Source organism: Camelus dromedarius, chromosome 3 (genome assembly GCF_036321535.1).
Source record: "Camelus dromedarius isolate mCamDro1 chromosome 3, mCamDro1.pat, whole genome shotgun sequence".
Lineage (NCBI taxonomy): Eukaryota > Metazoa > Chordata > Mammalia > Artiodactyla > Camelidae > Camelus > Camelus dromedarius.
Window position 1 is genome coordinate 36,405,981 of NC_087438.1, and position 16,408 is coordinate 36,422,388.

At 38.4% G+C, this 16,408-nt stretch overlaps 1 protein-coding gene across 1 annotated transcript in view; it reads right to left on the minus strand.

Annotated features, from left to right (window-relative positions):
• ANKRD55 (ankyrin repeat domain 55) overlaps window positions 1–16,408 on the minus strand; it is a 376,849-nt gene that overhangs the window by 46,809 nt on the left and 313,632 nt on the right. Inside the window, exons 6-7 of the mRNA XM_031445357.2 lie at window positions 9,011–9,133; window positions 3,659–3,789 (exon numbers count right to left, since the gene is read on the minus strand). Coding sequence (XP_031301217.1) covers window positions 3,659–3,789; window positions 9,011–9,133 — 254 coding nt within the window. The remainder of the gene's footprint in view (window positions 1–3,658; window positions 3,790–9,010; window positions 9,134–16,408) is intronic.

The window sequence follows — 16,408 nt, forward strand, 5'->3', positions numbered from 1 at the left end:
CTTTGGTTTGGCTAAAAACATGTTCTATTGACCTAAAGTGGTTAAGGACTATAACTCGAATTTACACAACAGAGGGCTGAAAGTCTTGAGGTATGGATGCCTGAGTTTTGTGGAGGAACTTCACCCTGTCAGACGCAGATTGATTCCTAGACTCTTTCTTCTACCTGCACCTCCCCGTTTCTAGGGCCACTCGCGTGTACTCCACTTTTTATACTCAGTTCCTAGAGCCAAATGTGGCATGTGATGGGGTGATTACTCAGCTCTAGCCTCATTCTGTGGGCTTAGCTCCAAATCATGCTTGTCAATGGTCTCACCCGGATGTCATGGTCCAGTTCCAAAACTGGGCTCCTGCGTCATTCTTGAGTCCCAGCCTCCACTCGATGCCTCAGTCTATCTATAGCTGATAAACAGCCCTTTGTCCTCTTTTCCAAGTTCCCTTTCTAGTAATCTAGTCATTCCCTCTTCTGATACCTAGAATTCTATGCTGAGCACCACCTACTCCAGTGGCTGAGACTCGGCTACTCTGGTGATCTTTTCCTGCTGAATCTGGGGGTATCACCAGCACCCCCTCAGGGTTCCCCATTATTGTGCTTTACCCACCTATGAATTCCTCAAGTAACTTCCTGTGAACCCCCTGCTGTCTACCAATTACCCAGATTGAGACCTGATATTGCTACATCTCATCCTTGTCCCTTCCTTGGTCAGCACAGCTGGGCCACGTCTCTCCTTATTTCAAAGGGCAAATATAATTGCAGGCTAGTCCTCCCATTCTGTTCATCATCTGACCCAACCCTGCTGATGATTGAGTTTGGCTCACATGACAAGGAGAATGTCTCCTAAATTCATCCAGAATCACTTGGGTTACTCACCCAATTATAAGCAGGCTTTTAAGTAAATGAAGCTATTATTATGAAGAATAAGACAATAATTCTCTATTTTTGTCCTGCCTTCTTCTATTCCTGTATAGTTAAGTCTCAAGATTACCCAATGTTAAGAGAAAGATGACTGAAGATTTTCCCTCACCATACTAGAAGCAAAAATAAAAATGTTACTAAGTGCATGGAGGAAAAAGAGATGATAAGAAAAGAAATTTGGGTTCTGAAAAGTCTAGAAAAAACTTTTTTTTCAACAAAAGCACATCAAAATTCATAGGTTTTATTGAATATGGCTTTGTAGAACTGACCAATAATATCTAAGTTTTAAGTAGAAGCAAGTAATTTCAACCTTGATTCATAGTTTACCAATGTATTAAATCTAGTTTTAGTTCCTAATGTCTACGTCATCAATTTCTCTGATTAAAAGGGAAAAGTATGACTAGAAGACCCAAAAGAAAGGAATGCTGGACAAATTTCAGAGTTGCCAAATTTTAGAGTTGCCTAAGGTTTAGTTTTTGAAAAACAAATCTTCTGATGGGGGAGGGTTTGAAACATTTTTATCATTTTGCAACATTTCCTGGAACTATGTGTGCATGTGTTCTTTTTTTTGTTTTTTTTTTCTTCTTTTCTTCAGAAAAGAAATCAGAAAGCCACTGAACACATCTGAAACCCATGGTCACTATTCAGAACTAACAAATACGTCTTTTACCTACTATGTGCTGGGTGATTCTGCATATGTTTCTCCTTCACTTGTGATAAACTTAGGGTATTATTTTTACTACATTTTTCAAATGAGGAAAGAGGCACAAAGAGGTGAGGAAATTTGCCTAAGGTCATGCATCTATGGTAAGTTTATTTGTACAGTGAGTTTGAAGCTGTGACTGAGCCAATTTCTAAGTGCCCCCTTTGCCAAGCTGCCCTTTAATACTTGAATTCAAACACTGCCAGAGGGAGTGGTGGGCTTCACAGTGCCATCAATAGCACACCACCTACCCCCATCCTTCCCAGGAGCCTCAGGAGAGCCAGCGAAGAGCCCTGCCTTGGGGGTCCAAACTGAGGTGAGGTCAACATTAAGAGGATAGTGCCACATGCTGTCATGCAGGCAAACTTCCCCATGCAGCTCCTTAGAATGCATTCCTAGAAAGAGTTCTCTGCAACGGCGGCACCTCGCTAGGCTCACTGTTCGCTGTGAACTAGAGGAGGACTTCTTCCCAGTTCTTAAGTGGCTCTCCAGCCCAAGAAATCTGAAATTTTGAATTTTAGAATTTTGAAAGAAAGCAAGCTTCGTTTCACCCTATTCTGTATGCTAGTGGCAGTTAACTTTAGAAACCATCTCTAATCCCTTCCTGCATCCCCTGATCCAAATTTCCTCTTTTCAGCTCAGCTCAGACACCAGAAATCTCCATAGCTAGAGCAGTTGTTAGGGCATGTGCTAGAAGGGAGGGGGGCTGGGAGGGCAGTTATAGGTATGTCTGAGATACTGGACTTCACCTAGTGTTTACAGACCAGTGTTTTTCAAACTTGAACAGCATAAAAATTGCCTGGGAAGTTTGTTTAACATGCAGGTACTTCCCTCCGCCCACAACCCCATCCTGCTCCCAGAGTGTCTGACTCAGAAGGTCTAGGGTGTAATCCAGGAACCCACATTTGAAACAAGCACTCCAACACTTTGAAAAATTCTTCCCAGTTTCATGTGTGAGTCCTAGAGAAAGAGGGCATGCAAATAAGAAATGAAAGGCTAGTTTCTAAAGAAAAATCTCTGTGAGAACTGGGCAATGCTTCACTGCAAGTTACGCTAGATTGTGGCACGAAGGTGGGTATTTGGGGAAGAGAGTGTTCCATTTGGCCAGGGCAGCTTCAGGATACCATGGGCTAATTCACCACTGTCAATGGGCAGCGACAGCAAATGCAAGAAGCTGCATCAGTGCAGCAACAGTGGTTTCTGATGAAGATTTCCAGGAGCTGTGTTGGAGAGGAGAGAGAGTGATGACCCTCACATGGCACCAAGGAGGACTTGTTTGACATGGACTCAAGATAGCGCTGGGATCTCCCAGAAAGATTACAGGGAAGATTTGAGAGGAGACAGGCTTGAAGTTTTTCAGTAAGGTCGTATCAAGCTTGAGCTAAAGTTGGGAAATGCTAGACTGAAATCTCCTGCACTGAGGACTGGCTCTATACAAGCTTTAATTTGAACACTGATTGTGGGTTGAATCCTATGAATGGTGTTGTCCCTGAAGAATCTGGTCTTTCTCCCCTACTCCCTACCTACCACTCTTCCCAGTTCTCATTGTTCTCACTTTGCTTATCCTTCAGCCTCCACTCAACTAGTCCTACCCCAGAGAGGTAAACTGCAGCTTCAAATGCTAACCCCCACTCAGATGGCTTCTAAAGTTAACTGCCACTAGCATACAGAATAGAGTGAAATGAAGCTTGCTTTCTTTCATTGAAGGGCATTTAATGGAGGGCATTCTTAGAAGGAGTACCAAGTGTGTCTGGAAATGCCTCAGGGGAAATTATGATGCAGGTAAGATGGAAAAGAATATTTCTCTAATGCTGGTATCACCTCTAACTTAGAGGATTGTTAGGAAAATCAAAATGACTTAAATGCATGAAACCAACTCTAAGTGGTATATAAATGTTGGAGATGATCAAAGCAAAGGTTTCAAGTTCTGTTTCTATCGGCCAGCTGCATAAATCCAAGAACACTCTTCAGCAAGTGGGGCCCCACAATGACACATTTAGTCCACTCCACTCCTTAATGCCGCCACACACGCAGTCGGTACCAGATAGGTTGCCAGGCAGAGACTTGTGCGGCCATAAGCGTCCTGCATGTTAATATTTGCTCCCATCTTCAACAGCAGCTTCACTGTGTCCACTTGACGTCCAGAAACTGCATGCATTAAGGGTGTACATCCTGGAATGAGACATTTCAACAGCCTTTAAAAATGTTTGATTTGTGAAATTTATGAACGGACTTTGCCTTTTTATTTATTATGCTCTTTGCAGATAAATGAACAACCCTCAACACAAACCCAGCTGTTGAGCTGAAGAGAGATGATGATTGTTGCTACATTTATATAAACTATGTATTTTTCTGGCCCTATTAAATCTTTTATAATTTTTCAGTAATTGGTTGATTAGGACATTTTGCGCAGATGATAAAATTTGCTTATTACTACCTTGGGAATCAGCACAATTTGGGATGTAACAGGTAGGTTTATTCTGACTTGGTTTGAACAATGCAGAATCTGGAAGTGTCTTTGGAAAGCACTTCAGCCAGGCAGACAGGTGCAGCACACTTTTATTGGAGGTGGTAAGTGATATAGGGCAGTGATGGTAGACTAACCATGTGTTGCACAAATTCTTGCTAAAAGGTGCCATCTTAACTGAAATACTTCTTTGTTTTTAGAATCACTATAGGCCAAGTATTTGGTTTTTCATGTGTTTTCTTCCTGAATAAAAACACAGATGAAATCACACATTCTGACTGACTTTGCAGGGCTGTTAGAACAAGCCAGGCTGGTGAGGCAGAATCCAGGTACTTCACACTCCTCCAGGTGAAGAAAACAACGTCAGACACAGTCCCTTGCCCAGCTGAGACTTGTTTAGATGCCTTTTGATTGTAGATTCACATAGACATTGTGATTTATTTCCAGGTGAATTGCAAACTATGACCTCAGAGATCCCTGAGAATGGATAAATTCTAGGACTGCTGTTCTTACCAAAAGATTGCAGCCTGCAACCCAGTTTTTCTCCATATCTCTCCTTTTTAATACTCTTTCAAGCACCTGTACTGGGTAAAATCAAGAATGAACTGTTATGTCTTAAATAGTGGCAAAATTTCCTTCTTTCTCTCTCTCTCCTTCCCCTCTCCTCTTTCCTTTCTCCTTTTTCTTCTCTCTTTTCTCTCTCTACTTTCTCTCCATTCCTCCCTCCTTGGGTCCCTCCATCCTTTACTTCCTTCCTTCCATCCTCCCTTCCTCACTCCCTTCTTTCTTCTCTTTATCTATTTCCTTATTTTATTTTTTGCTTATGGGTGTTTTGAATTGCTCCAGCATCATTTGTTGAAAAGGCTTTCTTTCACTGAATTACATTTGGACCTTTGTCAAAGATCAGTTGAGCATATTTGTGTGAGTCTATTTCTGGGTTTTCTGTTCTTTTCCATTGATCTATGTGTCCATCCCTCACCCAATACACAGTCTTGATTTCTGTAGCTATATAATAAGTCTTGAAATTGAGTAGACTGATTCCTCCCACTTTTTTCTTCTTTCTTAAAATTGTTTTATCTATCCTAGTTTCTCCTAGTTGCCTTCTATACAAATTTCAGATAATCTTGTATAATCTTTTAGATAATCTATAAAAAGTCTTGCTGGGGTTTGATAGAAATTGCATGAAACCTGTATATGAATTTGGGGAGCACTGCATGTACCACCTTGAATCTTCTAATCCATGAACATGGTACATCTCTCCATGTATTTAGATCCTTGATTTCTTTCATCAGCATTTTACAGTTTTCAGTATACAAGTCTTGTACATGTTTTGTTTTATTCACACTTAAATATTCTTTACTGAGTGATTTTAATTGGTATCATGGTTTTAATTTTGGTGTCCACTTGCTCATTTCTAGTATATAGAAATAAATTTGTTTTTGTGTATTGATCTTGTACCCTGTGACCTTGCTGGATTTACCAGGTATTGGAAGTTTTTTTCTTTTAGTAGGTTCCTTAGGACTTTCTAAGCTGTGCAAAGAAGGGAAAAGTTTTGTTTTTTCCTTTTCAGTATGTATGCTTTTTATTTCCTTTTCTTGCCTTTTTGCACTGGCTGGAAGTTCCAGCATTATGATGAATATGAGAGAGAGTAGACATCTTTGTTTTGTTCCTGATTTTAGGGGCAAAGCACTCAAGCTTTCACCAGTAAGTAAAATGTTAGCTCTAGGGTTTTTTGCAGATACTCTTTAAAAAAAAATTTTTTTTTCAATGAATGTAAAGTACTATTTTTTATTTTTTTGGTGGGGGGAGGTGATCAGGTTTATTTCTTTAGTTCTTAAGTGGTGGTGCTGGGGATGTAGATACTCTTAATCAAATTGAGGAAGTTCCCCCTTTATTCCTATTTTTCTGTGAGTTTTTAATCATGAATATGTGTTAAATTTTGTCAAATGCTTTTTCTGCATCAATTGATATGATCACATAATTTTTCTTCTGTAGCTGGTTAATATGATGGATTATACTGATTGATTTTCAAATATTGAACCAGACAGAACATTTCTAGGGAAAAAAACAACTTGGTCATGGTATATAATCCTTTTTACATATTACTGAATTCTATTTGCTAATATTTTGCTAAGGATTTCTGTATCTATGTTCATGGGGAATATTGGTCTGTAGGTTTATTTTTCACATCATTTTTTGTCAGGTTTTGATATCAGAGTAATAGTAGCTTCATAAATGTAAATGAGAAGTTTCCTCCTTTTATCTTGTCTGAAAAAGATTATGTAGAATTGATATTAATAATTATTTAAGAATTTGTAGGAGTCTCCAGTAAAATCATCTAGGCCTGATGATGCCTTTTCCTGGGAATTTTTAAATTATGAATTTAATTTTGTTAATAATTATAGCATTATTCAAATAATCCATTTCCTATTGGATGAACTATGGCAGAGTTTATCTCTTTTTTTGAAGGAATTAATCCATTTTGTCTAGTCATATTATGAGTGTAGAGTTGTTTTATTTTCTTATTATCCTTCAGATGTCTGCAGAGTCATTCCTGATAGTTGTAATTTGTGTCTTCTTTCATTTTCTCTTCGTCATTGCTAGAGGTTTGTCAATTTAATTGACAGTTTCAAAGAATTAGTTTCTTGTTTCATTGATTTTTCTCTATTTTTCTTTTTCTGTTTTCAATTTCATTGATTTCTATTCTTCTCTTTATTATATCTTTTGTTTGCTTTGGGTTTAGTTTACTTTTCTTTTTCTACATTCTTGAGGTGAGAACTTAGATTATTGATTGATACTTTTTCTCTTTTTAAATGAATGTATTTAGTGCTATACATTTCCCTCTTAGCACTGCTTTAGCTGTATCCCACAAGTTTTGATATGTTGTATCTTTGTTTCCATTCATAGTCAGTCAGTACAAGCCAGGATTGAGTGCAATTAGTCTGACTCTTGTACTTATCACACAAGTGGTATTTAACCTTTTACTCTCCTCATTTCCAACTTCTAGCCCCAACACAGATGTACAAGTAAGCCTGCTTTAAAAACAAACAAAAAACTACCATGGCTAAATTAGGGAGCAACCACTCACTTTACAAAACATTTTATTGTCATGATAAGGGAATCCCAAGCTCCTCTTGGGATAGGTCAACTGTTAAAAATCATTAATGATTTCTCAGAAATACTAGGTCAGAGAAACCAATGATAGATCCTTTGTTACAGTCCTGTAGCACCCTGAGGCAGCCGCTTCTTCTTCCTCTCCCTCCTGCTCCTCCTCCTTCTCCTCTGTCTTCTCCTTCTTCATCTTCATTTTTCAAGCCTACTTTCTTTCAGTTGTTCAGATTCTCTCACTTCTATTGCTCTATTTTCAAGTTTACTGATCCTTTCCTCTGCCTCCTCATTCTGCTGCTGAGCTTAGCCTTTGAGTGTTTAACTGTAATTATTGTATTTTTCAGTTTAAACATTTTCCATTTGGTTCTTCTTTATATCTGTTACTTCTTTGCTGAGCCTTTCTATTTTTTCATTTGTTTCAAGCATGTTCGTAATTGCTCATTGAAGCATATTTTTTTTCATGGCTACTTGAAATCTTTGCCAGATAATTCTAACATTTTTCCTCTCAGTGTTGGGATCTATTAATTGTCTTTTTTTCATTCTGTTTGAGGTCTTCCTGTTTCTTGGTATGATAAGTGATTTTTCTATTGAAACTTGGATATTTGGGGTATTGTGTTATGACGTGCCTAATCTTACTTAAACCCTCTGTTTTAGCTGCTTTCTTTGACACTGCTCCAAAGGAGAAATGAGGGGATACCACCTTATTATTGCCAGGTGGAAAAAGAAGTTTAAGTTCCCCACTTAGCCTTCATTGACATCTAAGTAGGAGAAGACTCTTCATTACTGGGTGGTAGAGAAAGTCCTAATTCTCAAAAAGGATTCCTGTGACACTGCCCTTGCAGGTAGGGGGATGGGGAGACGAAGACCTTATTACCAAGTAGAGGTGGAGGTCCAGTCTCCCCACTTGGTCTTTGTTAGATGCATGGGGCTGTTGTCATAGTTTTTTTCTTTTCTTTCTTTTCTTTCCCTTCCTTTTGCTTCCCTTCCCTTCCCTCTCCTCCCCTCCCTCCCTCCCTTTCTCTTCCTTCCTCCCTCCCTCTCCTCTTCCTTCCTTTGCCTTCCTGCCTTCCTTCATTTTTTGAAGTGATGTTTGGTGGAATAGACTCTATTGTCTCAAAGTTTTCTGTCTTGCTATGTGGCCCTTTCTTGGTTCTTTGGCTAGAGAACAGACTTTTGTTAGGGGCTTTTTTGGTCTATGTCTGTTGGCATGTCTGCATTATTGACTTATTTGGCACCAAGTCTGGGGATTATAAGGCAAGAAGGAAATCCAGGAAACTTACCACTTTGTCATTTTTTGGGTCCCAAGGTCCTACCTAGTTTGTCATTTTCTCTCCACCTTCTGGAGTGTTCTTATGTTTATTTTATATACAATGTTCAGGATTTTTAGTTGTATTTAGCAAAAGGAATAAATAAAAATGTACTACTTCTACTCCATCTTCCTAGAAACAGAAATCCTCACTCTCTGGCTTTCATAGTCACACTTTCCCAATGTCCATTGCTACCAAAAATGTCCTCCTCTTTCCATATCCCCTTTCTATCTACTTAGCTTATCTACTTTAGTCATTCATACAAAGAAGCTGAAAACAAACTCTACCAACCAACTTTATGAGAAGAAGTGATGTAAAAGAATTAGAAGATTTGTGTCCATGACTCTCATTAAATGAAATACTAAGGGACCTATACATGGCTATAGGCAGGATACTCCTTGTTTCTCCAGTATCAAAGTGGCCTATCAAATATAATTTTATTAACATTGCTCACATCTGGAGGCCATCTCTAAAATGACAGAGCAGGGTTCAAAATGCACAAATAGCTCACCTTCACTGTCACAGCATTCTAGGATGGAAGGGTCTTCCCGAATCACAGCAGTCAGAGCATTGACATCTCCATTAGATGCTGCTTGATAAACCATGTTCAGGTCAACTTCCTCAGATGAATCACCTTCATGAATCAAATAGAGACACACTTAGTGTGTGGAGAGAATTCACTGAAAGAATAACAACACCCAAAGCATCACCCACACAAGTGATTCATGAAAACCTCTCTGGTGAATCCAGGCAGAAGACTGAGTCATCCTGATCACACACACCTTCACCACTTCTGAAGAAAAGTTGACCACTGTGGGCCATGTTGTAGGGTCACCATATATTGGGAAGGAGCCTGAGGGATTAGATGTCCTCTGAGATTTAATGATTCTCTCCAGTCATTCAGACTACTTGAAATCAGTGAGACCAGACTGGGAAGTGGAGCCCTCATCTTGGTTCTGGGTTTCCCTTTTTTTGATCTGAAACATGTTACTTTCCCTTTCAATGACTCAGTTTACCCACACTTGAAAGAGATATTGTGCTCCTTATTCTCTGTCCTCCAGATGTACTCTCTACCTTTTTCCTCCTGCTCTGTACCCTGAGGGCTGACCCTTGCTAGCTGTATCACCCAGGCCCCCTGCCCCTTAGTGTCCATGGGAGGCACTGACAGGAGAATGATAGGAGAAGAGAGAAAGAGGGGGCATTTCTTCCTGCCTTCCCCTAGTGCAGGGTCTAGCAGTAGCTGCTTCTCTTCCACCAGGAGGATCCTCCTCCCCAGAACCAGCCCTCACTGGACTCCTTCCGGTAATACATTGTCCTTTCAACCCTGCCTCATCTCTGTATGTAGTCCCTTCACCAAAAGCCCTTCATCTGAACCATCTGGGATTTCATGACATGGTGTTTCCAGAAGAAACAGAGCTGTATGCAACTCCCTTGAATTTGGTAGCCACCTTTATTATACCTTTGTGCATGACTGGACCAACTAATAGTACTGCCAAAGGTGACAACAGAACTGTGAGTCAAGTGACCCCAGGGGAGCACTGGAAGGGCTTGGAGACAAGCTCTGTTTATGGGGATACCCTTTGTGAGATGCTGTGCCGAGGCGTTCTATTTAAACAACTTCTCCCACACATGGGTTCAGGGAAAATGCATGCAAGCGAGAAAAGTTTCTAAAATTGTGTTTTTCTATTAGTGTAGACATTATGCCAGAGAGTCTACAGTTCTAATTGATCTTTAGTTGGCAGTGGTCCTAACCCTCTGGCTTGGTTTCTCTGTCCCAGTATTTCTGGGAAGTCATTAATGACTTTTAAACCAGTTAACCTGCCCCAGGAGAAGCTTGTCACTGAAAATGATTCACTTATGACAACAAACTGCTTTGTAAAGTGAGTGATTTCTCCCTAATTTATCCATGGTAGATTTGTTACTGCAGGTGTTGTTTTCAAAGCTGACTCACCTGTGCATTGCCTGAGGGCTGGAAGTGAGAAGGGAGGGACGTCAAGGTCAAATGTCACTTCTGTGGTAAGTTTAAGGACTCTGGAGCCACACCATTGGGGTTCAAGTCCTGGTGTGTACTAACCAGCTGTGTAAATTTGGGCCAGTTACCCTCTTTGGGCCTTAGTATCCTTATCTTTCAAATGGAGATGATGATGATGACAACCACCTATTTCATAAGGTTGCTGTGAAGAATAAATGAGTTAATATTCAATCTTATATGCCTTTAGAACAGGGCATAGCATGTAGTAAATGCCGTATATACTTTGCTACTACTACTGTTACCATTTATACGTGTGTGTGTGTGTGTGTGTGCGCGCACGCGTGTGCACAACGCGTGCACATGTTTAGACAGCATTAGAAATCTGGGACATGTACAGATGAAGGTCTCTCTGATGATGGCTAGATAAAGGATTCATAGATTGCATAGAGCATTCACTCTGTTAGAAACCCACCCAGGAGCCTAGATGTTTTGTTAAGATTGCTCATGATATCTTTGGACACAAGAAATAGGGCCCAGACTTAAGGACAGAGATGGGCTTGGTACCCAGTTGTACCACATCCAAAGATGCTGGTGATGTCATTTCAGAAGGAAGATCCTGGTGGTGGGCTAAGGAACTCTGTGTTTATAGCCTGTTTATATCTTATACAACATGTTTATATAACATACATAAATGTGTTTATAACCGCATCACTGAGTGCAATAAAATCTGTAAGGCACATTAATCACACTGTTGAGTATATACAGCCGAGAGAAATAAGAAATGCATTGCCTCATAGAATCAGAATCCCAAATAATTTGCCAAATAATTAGAAGGATTCTAATAAGACTGTATTTAATAGGGATAAACATAGGGTAATGTCTCTTGTTCCATAAACTACTTGAACTAATTGAAGGGTGGTTGAACCTGTAGTTTTTTTTCCTCAATATCTCCTCACCCTGCTGGTGACTTTAACCTGGTTATTCTCTAGGGACCACCTCCTCTCCACTTTCAGCCCACAAGCTGATTCAGTGGAGTTGACTATATCCCTGCTCAGGGACAGAACATGTGACCCAGAGCTAAGCCATTCAGCACAAGCATTATTCTGGCCACAGAGATTGGTACAGGGACGTGGCCCAATCAGAATCCATGAAAGGCAATGATACTCTGGATATTTTGGGATTTCTGGGAGGAAGCATTTTTTTTTTTAACCATTGGTGAACCTAGGAGCTATGGGGGGGGATATTATATGGGTGGAGAGCCTAAGAATGAAGACAACACAAGAAGAGCAGAGCTGGGCTAAGAGAAGGAAATAATTGAGACCTGGTGACATCATTTGAATTCCTGAAGCCATACCTTAAGCCATTTGGAACATTTACATATGCCAATAAATTCCTTTTTTGCTTAAGTCAGTTTGCATAAATGTGTTTACTTTTCTTTTTAATCACTGAAGAGTTCTAACTAACAAAAAGTTTAAGTGGTGGCATATTAGAAAAGCATTTAGGTTTTTAGTTGGGCATTTAGTGCAAAGGAATAAACAATGTGACAATAAACTAGTAGGATTCCTGGCTGCAATAATAATAGTCTAGTAACCAGACTGAGGGAGGTAATAGACTTTGTACATTCTTAACTAGTCAGTGTCATGAAGTCTATAGCCTATGGATTAAATGAGCTGTAGGTAGCTAGAGAACATTCAGAGGAGAGTGACAAGAATGGAGTATGGCTGGACTTCATATCATATGATGAACAGTGAAAGGAAATAGATGTGTTTACTCTGGAGATTACTCTTGTGTGGTCATGATGGTTGCTTTCAGATATTTGAAGGTTTTTAAATTTTAATTTAAAAATGTGGTAAATACACATAACAAAATTTGCCATTTTAACCATTTTTAAGTGTAGAGTTCAGTGGCATGATGTACATTCACATTGTTGTGCAGCCATCACCACTATCTCCAGAACTCTTTTCATCTTCCAGAACTCAAACTCTGTACCATTAGACAAATACTCTCCATTTCTCCTGCTCTTCCATATCCTAGAAACCACCGTTTCACTTTCTGTCTCTATGAACTTGATCACTCTAGGTACCTCATTTAAGTGGAATCATACAGTATTTGTCCTTATGTGCCTGGCTTATTTCACTTAGCATAATGCCCGTGAGATTCATCCATATTGTAGCATGTGTCAGAATTTCCTTCTTTTTAAAGGTTGAATAATAATCTGTTGTATGTATGTACCACATTTTGTTCATTTATTCAGCCATCAGGGGACACTTGGGTTGTTTCCACCTTTTGCTATTGTGAATAATGGTGCTACAAACATGGGTATACAAATAATTCTTTTAGACTCTGCTTTCAGTTCTTTGAGGTATATACTTAGAAGCAAAATTGCTAGGTAGCATGATAATACTATTTTTAATTTTTTAAGGAAACACCACACTGTTTTCCAACGTGGCTGCAACATTTTATATTCTCACCAACGATGCACAAGGGTTCCAATTTCCCCACGTCCTTATCAATATTTGTTACTTCCTGTTTTTGCTTCATGTGTTTGTTTGTTTTAATAATAGCTAGCCTAATGGGTGTGAAGTGATATCTTGTGGTTTTGATTTGCATTTTCCTATGATTAGTGATGCTGAGAATCTTTTCATGTGCTTTTTGGCCATCTGTATATTTTTGGAGAAATGTCTAAGTCCTTTGCCCAGTTTTAATTGGGTTTTTTGTTTGTTTGTTTGTTTGTTTGTTAAGCTGTAGAAATTCTCTATATAGTCTGGATATTAACTCATCAGATACATAATTTGCATACATTTTCTCCCATTCTGTAGGTTGCCTTATCACTCTGTTGAAAGTGTCCTGATGCACAAAACCATTTAACACTGATGTAGTTCAATTTGTCTATTTTATCTTTGGTTGTCTGTGCTTTTGTCATCACATCCAAGAAATTACTGCCAAATTCAATGTCATGAAGCTTTCCCCCTTTGTTTTCTTCTGAGAGTTTTACAGTTTTAGGTCTGATATTTAGATCTTTGGCCTACTTTGAGTTATTTTTTATAGACAGTTTTAAGGTAAGGGTCTGACTTCATTGTTTCACATGTGGCTGTCCAGTTGTTCCAGCATTATTTGTTAAAAAGACATTTCTTCCACCACTGAATGGTCTTGGTATCCTTATTGACCACAGATGTATGAGATTATTTATAGACTCAGTTCTGTTCTGTGGATCTATATATCTGTCTTTATGCCAATACTACACTGTTTTGATTGCTGTAGATTTGTAATATGCTTTGAAATCAAAAGTGAGAGACCTTCAACTTTGTTCTTCTTTGGTAAGTTTGTTTTGGCTATTTGTGGTCCCTTGAGATTCCATATGAATTTTAGGATGGACTTTTATATTTCTGCAAAAAGATCATTGGGATTTTGATAGAGATTGCAACAAATCTGTAAATCTCTGGGTAGTATTGACATCTTAACAATATTATCTTCTAATCAATGAAACACAAGATGTCTTTCCATTTTATTGGTGTTTTCTTTAATTTCCAGCAGTGTTTTGTAGTTTTCAGTGTACAAGTCTTTTTTGCCTCTGGGCTAAGTTTGTTTCTAAGTATTTTATTCTTTTTTTTTTATCATTTATTTATTTGTTTATTTTTTCTAACTTTTTTTATTTACTGAGTTCTAGTCATTTTACAATGTTGTGTCAAATTCCAGTGTAGAGCACAATTTTTCAGTTGTACATGAACATACATATATTCACTGTCACATTTTTTTCACTGTGAGATACCACAAGATCTTGTATATATTTCCCTGTGCTATACAGTACAATCTTGTTTATCTATTCTACATTTTGAAATCCCAGCCTGTTCCTTCCCACCCTCTGCCCTCTTGGCAACCACAAGTTTGTATTCTGTGTCTCTGAGTCTGTTTCTGTTTTGTATTTATGTTCTTTTTTTTTTTTTTTTGTAGATTCCATATATGAGCAATCTCATATGGTATTTTTCTTTCTCTTTCTGGCTTACTTCACTTAGAATGACATTCTCCAGGAACATTCATGTTGCTGCTAATGGCGTTATGTTGTTGGTTTTTATGACTGAATAGTATTCCATTGTATAAATATACCACATCTTCTTTATCCAGTCATCTGTTGATGGACATTTAGGCTGTTTCCATGTCTTGGCTATTGTAAATACTGCTGCTATGAACACTGGGGTGCAGATGTCTTTTTGAAGTAGGGTTCCTTCTGGATATATGCCCAGGAGCAGGATTCCTGGGTCATATGGTAAGTCTATTCCTAGTCTTTTGAGGAATCTCCATACTGTTTTCCAGTGGCTGCACCAAACTGCATTCCCACCAGCAGTGTAGGAGGGTTCCCTTTTCTCCACAGCCTCTCCAGCATTTGTCATTTGTGGACTTTTGAATGATGGCCATTCTGGCTGGTGTGAGGTGTATACCTCATCGTAGTTTTGATTTGCCTTTCTCTGATAATTAGTGATATTGAGCATTTTTTCATGCGCTTATTGACCATTTGTATGTCTTCCTTGGAGAATTGCTTGTTTAGGTCTTCTGCCCATTTTTGGATTGGGCTGTTTGTTTTGTTCTTACTGAGTCATATGAGCTGCTTATATATTCTGGAGATCAAGCCTTTGTTGATTTAATTTGCAGAAATTTTCTCCCATTCCGTAAGTTGTCATTTTGTTTTACTTATGGTTTCCTTTGCTGTGCAGAAGCTTGTAAGTTTAATTAAGTCCCATTTGTTTATTCTTGCTTTTATTTCTATTGTTTGGGGTTTTTTTTTTAAATTCTTTTTGATGCTACTGTAAACAATTATTTTTCAAAGAGCTTTTAAGCAGAAAATTTTATGGTTAAATACTTCTGTGAAACTCTAGCAGTTAGAAATAGCAGCGAGTGAGACTGACAGAAGGGTATTTTAAGTTTTAGAACACTGTAAAAATGTTCTGGGTTACCTCAAGAGTTAGTGAGCTTCCTGTCATTAAAGATGGTCAACCTTGGCTAGACAGTCACCACAGAAGTGTGTTGCAGAAAGAATTCAGACAGAGAGTGAAGCACAAGGTAGGGGGAAGGGAAGATGTGTGAGGCAAAACAGAATGTACCTCAGAGTTTCTTCCAACCCTGAGAAACCATACTAAATTACACAGTGATTAGCAAATAAGAAATGAAGGAACTTCCATAGAAATTGTGTAGAAACAGTCAATTTAAATTGCAGTCAATGCAAATAATTAAGCCTACTACTATTAATACATAAATTCTTTCTTGTCTCCTTCCTTCTTTCCTTATCCATCTGGCTATCTATTATTTATCTATATTCCGTCTACCTGTCTATCTATCTATCATCTATCTATCTATCTAGTATCATCTGTCTACCATCAATTTGTCATCTATTTATCTTTCTTACCATTCAGCTTTAGAGGAGGAGCATGGTTTGAATAGCTTTTGCCTCCCTAACTGTGTGAAAGTTGAAACAGACAGACTTATATATGGGTGCATAAAGAGAAATTCTAAAATTCACAGAGGGAGTGAGACTGAAAGTAGAGAAAATGGAAAACAGACATAAAGGAAATAGGATGAAAGAAGCATGTGAACAGATGTAGGTTATATTTTATTAAAAATTATCTATGTATATATTTATATACAAAAAATATAAGACTAGAAGAACCTGCATCAAAACATCAGTAATCTCTTAGATATTATTCACAACTTTCTGTATTTTCCAAATTTTCTATAATGAACTTACGTATTTTTATAATCATCAAAATACACCAAGTTTTAAATGTTGAGAGAGTAGTATGTCTTACTAGGTTTACATTAATGTGTTACTACTAGAAGGGTAGACAGAGACTAGTGTGTCTGAGAAAACAAGTCCTTGATATTTGATAAGGTGCTGAAAAAGGAAAAACACACATGTATTTTGCTAATTCTGACCTTTATAAATAC